Source organism: Cheilinus undulatus, linkage group 4 (genome assembly GCF_018320785.1).
Source record: "Cheilinus undulatus linkage group 4, ASM1832078v1, whole genome shotgun sequence".
In the NCBI taxonomy this organism is placed as follows: Eukaryota; Metazoa; Chordata; class Actinopteri; order Labriformes; family Labridae; genus Cheilinus; species Cheilinus undulatus.
Window position 1 is genome coordinate 45815565 of NC_054868.1, and position 16331 is coordinate 45831895.

The 16331-nt window shown below is 38.1% G+C and overlaps 1 protein-coding gene and 1 long non-coding RNA gene across 2 annotated transcripts; one reads left to right on the top strand and one right to left on the bottom strand.

The window, feature by feature from the left end:
• The first annotated feature begins 4117 nt into the window (after positions 1 to 4117).
• LOC121508691 lies at positions 4118 to 8526 on the top strand. Its single transcript, XR_005991814.1, has 3 exons — positions 4118 to 4288; positions 8131 to 8220; positions 8389 to 8526. It is a non-coding gene; the product is annotated as an uncharacterized LOC121508691 (long non-coding RNA).
• LOC121508690 (perforin-1-like) lies at positions 6677 to 13731 on the bottom strand. The gene is made up of 10 exons (XM_041785704.1): positions 13617 to 13731; positions 12685 to 12962; positions 12311 to 12390; positions 11168 to 11213; positions 10569 to 10705; positions 10331 to 10469; positions 10149 to 10229; positions 8357 to 8847; positions 8158 to 8251; positions 6677 to 7560 (listed from the first exon to the last, which is right to left on the bottom strand). Exons 2-10 carry the CDS (start codon positions 12952 to 12954, stop codon positions 7348 to 7350), a joined length of 1551 nt encoding a protein of 516 aa, XP_041641638.1. The 5' UTR covers positions 12955 to 12962; positions 13617 to 13731; the 3' UTR covers positions 6677 to 7347.
• Between the last annotated feature and the right edge of the window lie 2600 nt (positions 13732 to 16331).

The following is a 16331-nucleotide window of genomic DNA, read 5'->3' on the forward strand; positions in this document are numbered from 1 at the left end:
TGGCTGCTAGCTAAATAAATCTACTTTTACACAACATTTAGTAGTTATGAGTGACACAGACCACAAATATGAATACAAAACATGTTCAGAAGTAAAGGACCTACAGCTAAAGATATAGGTAAAAGATGTAAAAGCACAACAAACAACCAGATACACAAGAGTCCACATATTTTGATACGACTCACGCACAGTCCTTAGAGTCCATTCATATTCTTAAGAGAGGATAGGCGAGGTTTGACTGAGATGTTTCCCCCTCTCATGGACCTTCCTCCTTTTTTTCACTGATGAGGTCTGACGTCTTGGTGCCTGACACAGGTGGGGCTGATTCACACTAAACGCCTGAAATCACATGAACAGAAATAAAGATAAATTATTTCAAAAATGTTATTTATTACCTGTGAAAGTAAAATCTGGAAAAAAAAAAATTCTACCTCTGTCAGAAAGTTACCTTGTTCAACTCCAGTGTGATCAGAGCTTGCTCCTGATACCCCAGGCTGAAGATGTAGAAGCTTGAGGAGAAAGCTGCAAGTCACGCTGCAAGTTGGGATGTAGAGGCAAAACCACCTGACCATCTATACCCAACATCCAAAGAGCTGCTAGGGGAACTTCACCTGAAAAAATAATCATATTTTTAAGTTTATACACAGACAAATATACATGTTGTGGACACATGTCTTAAATATAGTCTCAACAACTCCAGAGCTTCACATCAAATGTAAAACAAAGGTATGCATACCTCAGACAGTTAGTCTAGGACAGTCAGGAGGCCTCACTGTCAGCAGGTGATAAAACTGACAGAGAAAAACAGAGAAATCAAAATTCAAAAAGTCTCTTCCCTTACAGCTCACCTTCTACCCCCTCAGCTTCACTGCTGGGAGCAGAAGAATAAAAAATAAAAATAAAAAACTTCACCCTATAATAATTCAAACTTCATCTGAACACATTATATAGAATGTGTGAAGTAAACAACAGTAGATAGTTTTTAATCTGATTAAGTAAGCTTCTCTATTTAAAAGTAGAATAAAACCATTTCAAACATACCTTCAGTTCGCTGTGCTCTGAGTAATCTCAGACACTGGAGAGGTATGATGATGGTAGGGAGACCCTCCTCTGATGAATTACAGGTCATGATGACCAACCTGCAGATTTGGTTTCCACCGTGGTTCTTGCCAGCTGGTTCAGGGGAGACTGTGGGTGCGTCTCACATCTCTAGTTATATGGCTTGTGTCTATGGCGAGAGTCTTTTCATTGAGTCCTAGTCCCGCCCACCAGAGACTCATGAAAAGACCAAGAGACCGAGGAACAGACGTGGAAGACTGAAGCCACAAGACCGATGATTAACGGTCCATGGGACGTCCTTCCCTCTGCAGCGTCACGTGAAGCAACGTCAATTTATGATGACGGTGTGCTGATCATCATTCAGCTGATCATCATTCAGCTGTCAGGAGGCAGAAACAGCTGTGTCTGCATAATTTGTACTGTATTTATTCAAAACAAATATCCACATTTACAGAGTTTTGTCTCAGTGTGGGATCAGAAAACACCTGCATGAAGAGAAACCTGCAGCAAACATCAGGAGTTTTAAAAGGCTCAACTGATGGGCGGGGATTTTAAAAAGTCTTTGAAAGAAGCATTTATAGTGAAATATTGTGAATAAATTTAATAAAATCAATAATAAAGAGTGAATCAGTGGGGTTTAATATTTTATTTGATTTCTGATTCACCTTTAAACATAAAACATGTTGAAAGCTCATAAAATCAACAGAATGAGATATAAAACTTCCCTTTCCCCCCAAACACCGACATCGTTTAGACGTTTTTTTCTACATTCGGTTAGTCATAACCCTGAATTTAGACAAAAGATAGTCGTAGACACTGCAAAATACGGGGGGTCTAGGGGGGTCTGAGACCCCTTAATTGACACAAGGGACCCCTTGAAACCCTCAACTGCAAAATTTTTTGGGGGGGGGGTCTCTTGAGAAGTATTTATAACGTCATATTTTCACTTGCTATTGTCACTACAAATGCCATTTGAAAGCACGTCATGTTTGTTTTAATTAAGTTCATTGTAAAGAATTTATTCACATATAAGAATACGGAGGAATAATGTCTCTGATAAAGCTTCCAAACGTGGGGGGCGCTGTTTCAAATGCTCCGCAACAATGACCTCGCGTAACCCTGCCATATAGCTTGTGTATTTCTTACCGCTTTGGTCACTCCCCTGAAATTGTGGACTCAGTGTGCTTAAATTCAGCGAAATATGTCAAAGAGAAAGCAAAGTTCTTTGCTTGAAAACTTTGGATTCACATCTCAAAGACTAAACCAAAACAGTGATGAAGATGGAGCAGAGACATCCCGAGCTAATTCTGGCGAAGTAGCTACTAGCACATCTACCGGTGAGTTGGGGTCTCCAAAAAAAAAATCTATTAAATCCAGACTTAATTAACTGATTGTGATAGACCTGCTGTGCTTCATACTGACATAAATATTTCGCCATACATCGGTTGCCTGGGTTCATATGTGCACGTATGCGTGTGTATGTGTGAGCGCGCGCCCGCACAAAATGGACGCGCAAGTGTCCTATTTGATCACAGAGCAGAGTTGTGCTGTGGTCCTGCAGCTTTGTTGACAATGATGCTAGACTGAGTGATGTGTGTTTAACGTGCGTGTATGTATTACTTGTGGTCCTGTATACTGCATGCTGTCTAAGACTTCAGCCTGATACTGGAGCACTAGTTAGGGTGGACCCCCCCGATTGTGGCCGGGTATTTCGCACACTGGTCGTAGAAAATTATTAAATTATTCTGTCCACCTGATTTAGACCAAATTTAGCCCAGTAATAGTCGTTAAAATATGACCACACAGCGACGTCTTTACAGAGAAGTCTTTTCAATAACCTGAAATGACATCTTTTCACCGTTAACTTTTCTATTAAATCTAGACGTTGTTTAGACAGAGTGGAGATGATTTTAACGTCTTTACAACCTATTTTTTGATATCCAAAACATGCAGACTCTTTCTAACTACAAATGCTATATTACAAAAATTATTTATTATCCTAAATATTCAGTGTGAAGGCTATGATCAAACCTGACGCTCACTATCAGACTGATAGAAACTTTATTAATACCGCTATGATTTATACGCGGTTCATCTTAAAATCAGACAGACTGCCGCTGTCTGACTATAACACCCAGCAAATAATATTGGTAAAGATGTAAAAAAAAACCCGTCTCCACTCTGTCTAAGCAACGTCTAGATTTAATAGTAAAATGAACGGTGAAATGCAGTCATTTTCAAGTCGTTGAAAAGACGTCTCTATAAAGACGTCGCTGTAATATTGTCATTTTTAATTAGACGGACAAAACATGGCTCACTTTTCTACGACTATCTTTTGACTAAATTAAGGCTATGGCGGACTGAATGTAGAAAAGAATGTTTGAATGATGTCGGTGTTTGGTGGGAAAGGTAAGATTTATATCTGAATCTTTAGATTTTATGAGCTTTAACATGTTTGATGCTTGAAGATGAACCAGAAAACTAATCAAATATTAAACTCCATTGATTCACTCTTTATTATTGATTTTATTAAATTTATTTTCAATATTTCACTGTAAATGCTTGTTTCAAACACTTTTTAAAATCTCAGTCCATCAGTTATTGAGCCTTTTAAAACTTCTGATGTTTATATTCTGTTTACAGTCCGTTGAGTCAGTTTACCCTCTGTTATAAACACCGTTTCTCCTCCATTATTTTTCTCTGGCGGTGCTGTGAAGTTTCACTGACATCCACTGTGTAGCAGCGTCTAATCAGAGAGTGATATCAAATAAGGGGACGTGCCTCTGAGTAACGAGAGTTCCGGGAAACCTCCTCTTATGTGTCTTTGCTCATTGGTCTTAAAATCTCAGTCCTCGGACTTATGGCTTGAGTCTCAAAACCCTGTAAGGGCATTGGCACAGCCGTCAAGATGGCGGATCGGAAACTACTTCCGGTTCGAGCGAATCCATAGGATCTGAGGCCGATCTATAAGCGACTTGGGAAGTGGCCTTTGGCAAGCGGCAACCTCTGGTCTTAAAAAAATGAAGCCAATGCGAAAATAAATAAATGGAAAAGCGTTTTTCTCCATTTGTGGTCTAAAACGAAAAAAACGGATTAAGGACAGTTTCTCCTGTTTCCTCAGTCATGGTTTCAAACTGAAAAACGAACTGCCAGAAAGTACACTGACCGTTTACACCACCGCCGGGCTGTTCGTGTGTTTGTCACATAACGGGATGGAAACAGCCACCAGGTACTGTCAAAAGCCAGGTAGAAAAAAATATACGGCAGTGTCACTCCTTTTTGACCTAGTTGGGACTATTTTACCTTAATAGGCCGTTAGCTAGCTAGCCATTACTGATTTAATGGTAACGGAGCAGGTTAGTAGGTAGTTAGGTTAGGTTAGTTAGTGGGATAGTATTTACTCTGTAATGTGTTTCGGTGTTAGCACTATCATACTCCTCTATTTATCTCTGTTTAATCAGCATATACTATATTGTAGGCCACTTAATGGCAACAGGTAGGGTATGGCGGTTGTTAACATGGTTACAGGCCTATTTTATGACTTCCGGAGGCACATTTCCAACATGGCGTCCACTCAAAACTGGTGTGACCAAATTGTGACAAAATTATCATAAACCCCTGACTGCAGCTTGGTGGTTGTTGTACACTGGTATTTGAAACAACTCAGAATTCAAACATTTATTCGAAGCAAAGCTAATAATTAGCATTAATTTAATCATCTTCTAGGGGCAGGTTTTAATCAGCTTTTCAGTGGCAGCAGGTCATTAGCTCAGTTAGGGTCATTAGGGTCCTAAGGCCTTTGCACACAAAACATGATCGAGCTCACGTTTTTTTCATGGTTACATCAATGCCAAACAGGTTAGATTTTATGCAAATTTACACATCAGTCCAAGTCATTGATCGATTAAATAGGTGGTCAATGACTCAAAAGTGCGCCAGTTGCTTCCTTCTCACTCTGAATCTATAATGAATATTTAATCTTGAGGGAGTGCTGGTTATACAGTGCTTAACAAGTATATTAGACCACCACCCAAAGTAAGGTTTATACCACAGCTGCCCTTTATTAACAGCATTGGTAATTATCAAAATCATTTTTTATGTTTCTGCAATGGTTAATACACCAATATGTAGAAGCTCTTTAACCCAAATGATATTTTTGATGCTAAAATATAATTATAATTGTTATCCATGAATTTTCAAATTTACTGATTTACAAAAAAAAAAAAGAAAAAATAGTAAAGCACATTAATATTTCTTGATTAATATATCAAATTATAATTATTTACTTGTATTCTTGAACAGAAAAATTAGTTTTAGTGGTTGAATGTTATGCTTGATTAATTTCTGACTTCTCAGAGAAGCCCAGTGAGCCGGCTCAAATTTGGGTATAAAAAGGTGAATTCAGTTTGAAATTCCGCATTCCTGTTCAAAATGGTAAAACGTGGAGAGCTGACTGAAAATGAAAGAGTCCGCTTAAAGCACTTCATGATGCTGGATGGGCTCTGAGACAAATAGGGAAAGACGTAAAGTGTTCTCACAGTGTGGTCAAGTATGCTTTGGAGTCAATTGCCGAGACTGGTACTTACAAAATATGCCAAGGAAGAGGCAGGAAAGGAAAGTTAATTGAAGCAGATGTCAGACATCTCAAGATTTGAAGTACTAGAGACAGAAGGAAGACCACAGCTGATCTTCAGGCAGAGATGAATGCTTCTAGATCAGAGTCTGAGAAAGTCTTCAGAATGACCATAAGCAGACGACTGATGGAACAAGGCTTAAAGGGAAGAATAGCTGCTAAGAAGCCATTATTGAGGCCTGCAAACATCCAGAAACACCTCAGATTTGCCATGTTTTGTTCAATTAAAAACATTAAAACATATCATTTTTTGTGCAGTATTAGTTTAAGCAAACTGTGTTTGTCTATTGTTGTGAATTAGATGAAGATCGGAACACATTTGATGACCAATTTATGCAGAGATCCAAGAAATCCCAAAGGGTTCACATACTTTTTCCAGCAACTGTACCAACAAGACAATAACCCCAAGCATACTTCAAAGCTGTGCAGAGACTATTTGACCAAGACAAAGGAATCTGGAGTACTGGAACTGATGGACTGGCCAAGTCAAAGTCCGGATTTGAATGCTATTGAACAAATTTGGGATTTAGTAGATTCAAAGATTGATCACACAAAAGTTTCATTCAAAGCAAGTCTGTGGGAACAGCTAGAAACTATTTAGGACTCAATAATAAAAGAGACTGTGGAAAAGTACATAAAAACGATGCCAGCAAGAATGCAAGCTGTTATCAAGGCCAAAGGAGGCCATACAAAATAGGAAGTTTTTTGGTTATTATGTGTGAAAAAGGACTATTTAGTTGTTTCAGTTTGTTATTTGCCAAATAAATAACAATAACATTTTTAGTTTTAAACAAGATTTTGAAAGATTTCTAAACTATTTATGTCTTCTTGTTTTTAAGACAGGCGGTCTAATACAATTGTTAAGCACTGTATATCCAAAGTGAACCTTTCAGTTTTTTCACAGGCTTTAAGAAAGATGAAAAAAAATGTATCATTGAACATACAAAACAGCTTTTAATTGCCTTATTATCAAAATGTGCCACCATCAATAAAATTCAGAAATAATAACATCAAAGTACAAACAATGCAATACTAAATAAGGGCAATTCATGCAAGGATAAAAACTGAAAAAAATGCTTAACTAAGGTTGAAAAATAATAGGATGCTATAAATATACAAACCTTCAAAAAATTATTTTATAGCACAAAGGTTGTATTTCAGTTCTTTGGAATTATAGCCAAGATCATTATCAGCGTTTGCAATATTTTTCTATATATCATTTAAAAAGTAATACAGAAAATGCTATACAAATACATTTCATACAAGTTTAACAAAAACAAAAAGAAAGATAAAACATGGTAAGAGAATAATGAAATGGGAAAGAAACTTACTTTTTCTGTACAAAACAAATCATTTTCGTATTTGAACATACATGTCTAACTGAATGCTTTGTTTTATGTCAACATACAGATATTCCAATAAAGATGTCACAAAACAAAAGTGAGAAAAAAGTTAAGGTCAAACCCTTAATTGCACTGCTAGGCCATCAGTTTATAGTGCACCAAAAATATTACACTTAGTAGTTAAAGGAAATTGTGATAGCTTCATAGCTGTTGAGATGTTGTTACAGTTTGGCTCATTGCCTTTCAGGAACATAATCGTACCTTTTATAGTGCAAATTATCAACATTTTTGATAGTGCATGCTGTCCATTTCTCACTGTGGAGATGGTTTGTATCGGTCACACCTGTCTCCAGTCAGGTGGCGATCACAGGTTAGAGTGTATTGTATCTCCACACCACCATTCTTTGCTGGACACGTGTACCTTTGGGCCCCCTGCCTCAGGTACCTCACGCATGATCCCAAAAGGTCATCATAGCGCACGTCCTCATCCCAGACTTCAACCTTCAGACCCGAACGTGTGTCCACCTTTATAAATTTAAAGGGAAAGGTCACAGTGTGCTCATATGTAGAAAATGGTTTTTTTTTAACAGGTAATCATAAACAGTAATTTTTAATCTGTTTGCCCAAAAGGGCTTTAGCCACAGGTGTGCCAGGGTAAGAAACCTCAAGTGTATTGTAAAATGTAAGGAACAGTAGAGAAACCTTTAGCTAATATGCACTCTTTAATATTTGTTTGATTCATTAACAAAATATTACAAAGTAATCACATTTAGTGAAAATTGCTAATATGATCCAGACCTGATGTGTACACAAAATAACTGCAATTTTTCTGGTTTGATGTCCTGTATTTTTCACATTATGATATACAGGTGCATCTCAAAGACCCAAAATTTCATGTAAAAGTTCATGTAATATGATGTAAATTTTTGAGGTGCAACTGTATATATTGTAGGAGGATAAAGTATTGCAATGGAAGTTTTTGCCAATGTAATACCACCCTAGTCCCTAGCTTTTGCTGGTTTTCTAGTTATATCTGAGGTAATCACCACAAATAATTTGAAATTACTGATTTGCTTTTCTGTCTTGTTTCAGAAGATTGGACAGGGGATGGCTAGTACTGACCTTGCCCAGATTATACTGTGCGTTCCAGCGAGGATTGTTTGACCGGATCATGTGAGTCCTGCGGTAAGAGGAGCCATACCACATCTTTGCGTACCTGTTCATTTAGAAACATGAAAAGCAAATAATATTTGATATTTTGTATTTGTTGCAGCCTGTTTAAAGTGAATCTCTTCTGAATCTTGACTTGTTCTCTACGCACGCGTCAGTGTTGCCCACAATATCTCCTTTCAGATTCCAGGCTCGAACGATGGTCACCACCAGCGTTCCTCTCCAGGCCTGATATGGACAGCAGTTGTGGTCCAGGTTAGATTGACCATTGCAGTTTGGTTGGTTGGGTGTGCTGAGGGCGTTCTCCTTTAAGTAGTCTTCTGTGGCAGCCTTCAGTCCTAGTTTCTGTGTCCTGTTTGACACCAGCTCGTACATTAGTCCTAGGTAATACTTTACAACATCAGGGTGATCCTTAAGAGTTTTCAGCCAATTTTGGTAGCCCAGGGAGTCATTGCTGGTGAGTGAAAACTCCCCCACCCAGTCACTGCCTCCCACCACCTCAGTCATGTGCTCTCGGAGGCTGAGGCTGGATGAGGCAGAGACACCGTGGTTCTGAAAGACTTTGTCACAGTTCCTTTGATTAGCTGTCACATTGATCTTTCCCAAGCCTACGCTGATGCCCTCTGTTAAGCAGTTGTGGACCTAGATGACAGGAACATAGACTGAGCATAGGTTTTGGTGCAAGTAATGTCAGACTTAACGGTACTTATATATTCTGTTATTTTCATGTCATATTGTATCAGTAAGTACCAAAGCTTAATAAACATATTTCCTAAGAAAAGTCCATAAGAGATGAATGGATTCATTTAAAAATTGCAAACACCTGCACACTGACTAAATTGCACAAATACATTATCAATGTCTTGCTTTTAATGTATTTATGGTATTTAGAAAGCAGTTGATTGCTTGTAATTTGGGGTTTAGGACTTCTTTAATTGTTGCCTCAGCATGGAGATTGGTACCAATATAAATGGATTCTTGCTTTTATCGAATCAAAGTTCCATGACCATCATGCATGTACATCATACATGTACATCATACATCATGCAAACCCAAATTTCAAAAAAACTTGGGACATTGTGTAAAATTTGGATGCCCCCCCCCTTAAGAACAGGGGATCTACAAATCGTTTTTAGTCTATTAAGTTGAATTCAGCACAGACAATATACTTTGATGTTCGGAATCACTGATTTTACAGTGACGTGGTGACAGAAGTGTCTCAATATTGGCATGGACGTGATGGTTTCAAATGATAGGTCTTCAGGGCAGAAAGACTATCTTTTTAGTGGAGCTGAGCAAAGGGAAGAAAGAACTACAGTTACATCAACTCTTGTGTACCCATCATCCTTTGCTCTCCATTTGGTGGCTTGATATAACAGCAGGAAAATTGTGGATGCTACAAGTGGCGAGGGAGAACCAAGTGATGAAGAGGGGCAGCAATGCACCATTGATATGTCCTGCCTGCCTAAACCAAAGAAGAGTGACATTGTTTTTTACATTGTAGGGGCTTCAGCGACTTTTAAATCTGATGTGTTTCCTGGTGTCAAGAAAATGAAAAAACGGTATGCAGACACTTCCACACTCTGGTGACACACTTATGGAGAATACAAGTAACACGAGGAGCCACTAGACAGGTCATCACTCTGAAAAGATTTGTGAAGCTATGAGGAGCAGAATCTGGCCAGGCCAAAAGACTTAGGGAAATGTTCTCAATCCCTCTTCCTCATAACATCGTGAGGGCTGGTGGACAGGATGAGAATCTATTTTAAAAAGCAAAGTTTATTAGTTTGAATAGTGTGCTTGTACTGTATTTATTGAATATAGATTGAAAACTGTATTCTGTTTTATTCACATTTTATATAATGTCCCAACTTTTTTGGAATGTGGGTTTGCAGTACATAGGATGTTTGTGTGTTACATGTATTCTCTTTATACCTACTTACCTGGTTCACTGATAGGCCAATCAGTCTGGACAAACATGTACGTGTCGCTGTCACCCTCCTGACACGGCCACCCAGGTCAACCTGAAATTACAAACGAGGTAATGACATTTTGTCCATCATTATTCTGTATTTATCTGAGGTAAGAAAATAAAACTGATGTATGAGTGTATTTGTGTTTTAACCTGGCGGATATAATGTGTGCCATAGGTCCCTATTAGCTGCCTGTACTGGGCCCTGGTTGAGGAGTTGTAATACAAGGGCAGTGTTTCGATATCTCTGCTGAACTCACAGCTGAGGGGCGGTCTGCTCAAGACACGGTAACTAAAAACAGAAAACTTCATTCTATAAAATGTGTATTTTTTTTAATTGTGAGAGCAAAAACAACAAACAGTACATGATAAAGACAAAGAATAACTTTACCTGTACTTGGCACAGGTGGCTGTGTGAGAGCTGAAGGTGTAGCGGTCTTCTCTGTTCTTTGCTGTAGCAAAGTTATACACAGCAGAGCGTGTTCCCCCCACCACCTGGCCGAGCCACTTCCTCTCATCTAGTCCAGCCTGATAAAATTTAAGAGCTGCTTGAGTTTCTAACATATTTAACATTCAGTAGACTAAAGATAAGTAGAAATATTGTACAAAATTGTTCTCAGGTCAGATTTAAGATTAACATTTGTTGTATCAGATTTCTAATAGAAAGAAATCCCTCATGAAATAAGCCTGTAGTATTATGCCTGAACAACCCTGTCCACAGTTGCTGTCAATCAGTGATCGTGGACCCCGAATAGTTTATCAGTCTGTTTCAACGTCTTTTTCACTCTGTGTATGTTAATGACCATAAAGTATGATCATCACCTTTTCACAGTGAAATGATAGGTCTTTTATCTGTTGTGATAACTTTGCTTGGCTAATCAAAGAAAAAATCCGAGTGTAGAATCAGACAAAACATGAATTTTGTCAATTGTTTTCAAAAATAGCACATTGTTTTCATTGCTTTCATAAACAGCTGTAAAGGATTCTTACTTCCCAGTCACTGCTGTCCTGGTCGGTGTACGAGTCGACCAGTGAGCTGTGGACACAAGAACATGAAACACTCAGCATGTTTTAAATAACATTAAAAAATATATAAATTTATAAATTTCTTCTTTCAACAGAGAAATTGAGCAGTATACAATTTCTCCTAAAACTTTGGAAAGAGTTACAAAGCAATCTCTAAGGCTCTTTGACTCCAGTGACCCAGGGGGAGCCATTATCCACAAATAGAGAGAACTTGGAACAGAGGTGGCACTTCCCAGAAGAGGCCCGTCAACAAAAATTACTCCAAGAGCACAATAACAGCTCATCCAGGGGGTCACAAAAGAACCCAGAACATCATCTAAAGGTCTGTAGGCCTCACCTGACTCCATTAAGGCCAGTGCTCATGATTCAACAATAGCAAAGAGACTGGGCAAAAATGGCGTCTGTGGGGTAGTTCCAAGGCCAAAGAGAACACAAAGGCTCATCTCAAATTCACCTGAAAACATCCTGATGATGCCCAAAACGTTTGGGAAAATATTCTGTAGACTAATGACACATAGTTGAGCTGGCATAAAACTAACATTTCATAAGGGAGCATCGTGCCAACAGTAAAATATAGTGGTGGTAATATAATGGTCTGTTTTGCTGCTTGAGGACCTGGATAACTTGCCCTAATTCATGGAAACATGAATTCTGCTCTCGACCAGAGAATGTCTAACCATTGGTTCATGACCTCATGCTTAAGCACACTTGAATTATGCAGCAGGACAATGATCCAAAACCAATCAAGTCCAGCTCTGAATGGCTTTAAAAAGAAACCCAAAATGATGGTTTTGAAGTGGCCTAGTCAAAGTCTAGACTTGAATAAGATAAGATAAGATAAGATAATTATTTCCCCTTGTGGGACTAATAAAGGAATATCTTATCTTATCTTAATCCAATTGAGATGCTATGCTGCAAATGCTTGCAGTTGTTGCCACCAAGGGACGCATTAACATTTATTGGTTTAGGGCAAATCACTTTTCACATAGGGCAGGCAGGTTTAGATGGCTTTTTTGTACTAAATAAAATCATCATTTAAAAACTGAAAAAAATCACATGTTCTCATAGGTTTAATACAGGGAATGACTATGATTTATCACAGATTACCTGACAGAGGTGTGCATACTGCTTTGGAGTTGATCGTTGCAGCGGCTGAATGTGTGCCAGTCCAGTGCAGAGGCTGGTATCTGAAAACAAAATGAAAACAACATGACTCATTGATAAAACAATGAGTTCATCAATCAGCAGGTGGAAATACTTTGTCCATGATCCGATAGCATGAAAAAGATTTAACCCAACAAACTCTTAAATAATCCTTTTATCATGTAAATAACTGTGATGCTATTGAGTTAAAGGAGTGTCTCTCTAATTTGTTTTGAGACCACTGAAATGCATGAAAAAGAGTTTGAAATACATTGTCGTATTCAGTGTTTTTCCTGCAAAACGTTAGGAAATCTTTGTGTTTTTCTGTTTTAATTTACCTTCTGTAAAATGTTGCCCTGCAGTGGATTAGGGCAAAGTGTACATTGGCCCTCTGGGGTCAGGTAGTTGTTCACATTAATAACGTAGGCTCCTTTGCGTTGCAGGGTGACCACATCGAAGCCCTCTCCTACCAGATTGTGTCCTGGTACAAATGGCGCAGATATACACTGGCTGCGGGTCCCAGTCTGACAGGAGAGGACAGGGGAGGCGAAGGACAGGAAGAGAAGGAGGCTCAGGTAGAAAAGGCGTGGGGGTGAAAAGGAGAGCATGACTGGAGCTGAAGACAAAGATTTCAGAGACAGAGATGAAGAGGGGTTAAAGGTGAGCATAGCTTTGTCTGTGTTGTTTTAATCTGTTTAACTGATAAAAACTGAAAATTGGCCATCTATAATTTCTGGCCACGAACAAAACATCAGTAATCAAAGATAATTATAGATAAACAGTAGTCATATTTTCATGTGATACATTTGGTCTTTGTGCACAATGGAAATCCTCTATGGCAGATTTTCTTATTGTTTCCTTAAGGGCTGCTCAGTAAATTACAAGTTTATTATTATTGCAATTTCCACTATAAAGCAGTATACAGGGCATTCAGAAAGTATTCAGACCCTCTTCTTTTTTTTACATTTTTCCCATGTTGAAACCTGCTGCTACAGTGTAAATATTTTTTAATTCTCATTAATCTACACTTAGTACCTCAGCATACAAAGGGAAGACAGAATTTTGGAGGTTTTTGCATCACTGTGGCTGCAGGGAAATGCTGCAGTGCCTTAACCAAGTTTGTTAGAAGGGACAATAAAGCATGAGATTAATTGCACTTAAAAAATATTAGTGCACTAGTTGTGGACCTTAAAACAAGACAATCCTCGATTAATCTTGACAGCCCTAAGAAACAAATACAAAATAGGGAAAGTAGCAAGGAGTGGCTCACCGTATTTTCAGGTGCAGTTTCTGGAACACCAAGGCAATGAAGATGACGTTTCTTGTGCAACCCTGCTGAAAGTGTCAGATATGCTGTGGGTCTAAATAAACCTACATACCAAGAGAATAACTGTTTAATGAGCACTGGTCAGTTTCAGATTAAATAGAAGAACCCACCAACATTTACAACTTTGTTTAGATAAACATTAAACACTACTCACCTTTTACAGCTTGTCTTATCTAACACACGTTGCACACAGCTTTCCAACTCTCATGGTGCTGTGATGATTTACAGTCCTTGTTGAGTGATGCCAAGCAGGAAACATGAGTGCTGTCTCTGATCAATACACATTTGTGTGCTGTAATAGAACTTAATGAGGGTTTCTGTTTGTATTAACTCAGGTCATTTTACTCTCAAAAAACAGCAAAATGACAAACAAAAGCTAGAGAAACAGCTAAATATGGACTGGATGAAAGAGTATCAGGGGCTTAAAGAAACAGTGGATATAAACTACATATGGTGGAAGATGTCAAATGGGCTGTTGGTTTAAATAAATCCAAATACCAAGAGAGTGATTGTTCAGCCCTCCGGTATTTTGATGCATTATTTTGGTTTAATATGTTTATGTGTGTGTGTGTGTACAGTCATGGACAAAAGTATTGTCACCCCTGGAATTTTTCCAGATAAAACACCGTTTCTCCAAGAAATGGTTGCATTTGCAAATGTTTTTGGTATACACGTTTATTTCCTTTGTGTACATTGGAACAGCACAAAAACACAAAAGAAAAAAAGCCAAAATTGACATAATTTTACACAAAACTCAAAAAATGAGCTGGAAAAAGTTATTTGCACCCTTTTAAAACTGTGGGAAAAACATTTTATTTCAAGCATGTGATGCTCGTTTAAACTCACCTGTAGCAGTAACAGGTGCTGGCAGTTTAGAAATCACACCTGAAGCCAGTTAGAATGTATAAAAGTTGACTTCAGACCTGATCAAAACCACCAAATATTTAATTATATTCAGGATTTTAACCCTTTAAATACCAGTTTGAATTCATTGAGTCACTGTTTTATATGAAAACCACACACAAAAAAATGAGTCATTTTCCATATAATACATGATGGAGGGCTGAGATTTTTTTTTTTTTTCAAATTAAAGACTTGGATATGTCAAAGATCAGCAACAAAATTGATCTGATGCATGATTAGTTTTTTTGTACTGCCTGATTTCAAACTTTCTCCAAAATAAGCCATTTAGTGACAAAAATGTCCCATTTACTCCCATTATAATCTTGTTTTTTAATCTCTGAGCCATAGCAGAATAAAACCATAAATTTTGAAGAAAAAAAATGTAATTGATCTTTTTAAGTATACAGACCTTGATGGCACTATTTTCCCATTTTAAGTCTGTGCATGAAATACATGTCATTTCTTAATGGGGAAATGGCTATAAAATATACTTTAGTAATGGGATTTCCCATCCATCCATTTTCTATACCGCTTATCCCGTTGGGGGTCACGGGGGTGCTGGAGCCTATCCCAGCTGTCATTGGGTGAGAGGCGGGGTAGTAATGGGATTTTTCACTTTTTAAAAAAAAGTTGTAAATGAGCATCAGATGTATTCTATGATCAACTTTATTTGACGTTTTTCAACAATTTGGTGGATTGAAATCAATAATCAAAGTCAGGACTGAAGTTGATTAAAAGATTAAAGCCACAGAAAAGTGGAAAATATTCATCTATAATATTTTCATAGCAGTTTTCATGAGAGGACATTTTTGTCTACGTATGGCTATAGGGTCGTAAATTTGTATAGAGTAAACTGTAGGTCTTTGAAATTTGAAATTTCAAAATTTATCAAGAAAACAACCTTCCTATAAAAATGTGCCCCATTTTCAGCAACACAGACAAAATGATCAGAAAATGAAATTGAAGTACCCACCACCATTTACAAATTTGTTTAGATAAACATTAAACACTACTCACATTTTACAGCTTCTAATTCAGATTTGTTTACATGTTTTATCTTAAGCACATTGCTTGGGGCTTTCGAATTCTCATGGTGCTGTGATAATTTACAGTCCCTGCTGAGTGATGCCAAGCAGAACACCTTGATTGGAGCCCACTTGTGATAAATTAAATTTGTTGGACATAATTTGGGAAGGCTTGTACTTCTCTACAGAAGGCCTCACAGCAGACAATGCCTGTGAGGGCAAAACTAAGCCTGCAGAGCTAAGAGACAGGACTGTTGCAAGGCATAGATCTGGGAGGGCTAAAATGATGGTCACTCTCACTGAGCTTCAGAGATCCTGTGTGGAGATGGGACAAAGTTCCGGTGGGACAACCATCACTGCAGCCATCCACGGATCTGAGCTTTATGGCAGAATAGCTGGACGGAAGCCTCTCTTGCACAACACATGAAAGCACTCTTGGCTTTCACATGGAGTTCTCTGCAAACTTCCAACGTTCAAGTTGGAGGGCTACTAAGGAAAAAGATTGGGAACCGCTGATTTGAACCTCAATCATGACCTTTATTAAAAGAGAATACTAAATCAACCAGTCTTGCTCCTTTTTTGATCCTTTTAATCATTTTCCAACATCAGCAGCAAAAGCTTCCCGTGTTACTAAATTGTAAATCTGATCTGTGATTCATATTTTGTACCTGTTTGAAAAAGCTCCAAGTGTTGATGCTGCTGCTCCACCTCCAGTCATAAAAATCCAAAC

Coding starts and splice junctions, on each gene's coding strand:
- LOC121508690 (XM_041785704.1), bottom strand. CDS start 12,954: ATGCTCTCCTTTTCACCCCCACGCCTTTTCTACCTGAGCCTCCTTCTC. Junction 10,470..10,568: donor GCCACCTGTGCCAAGTACAG/GTAAAGTTATTC, acceptor TTCTGTTTTTAG/TTACCGTGTCTTGAGCAGAC. Junction 8,252..8,356: donor ATTGTGGGCAACACTGACGC/GTGCGTAGAGAA, acceptor CTAAATGAACAG/GTACGCAAAGATGTGGTATG.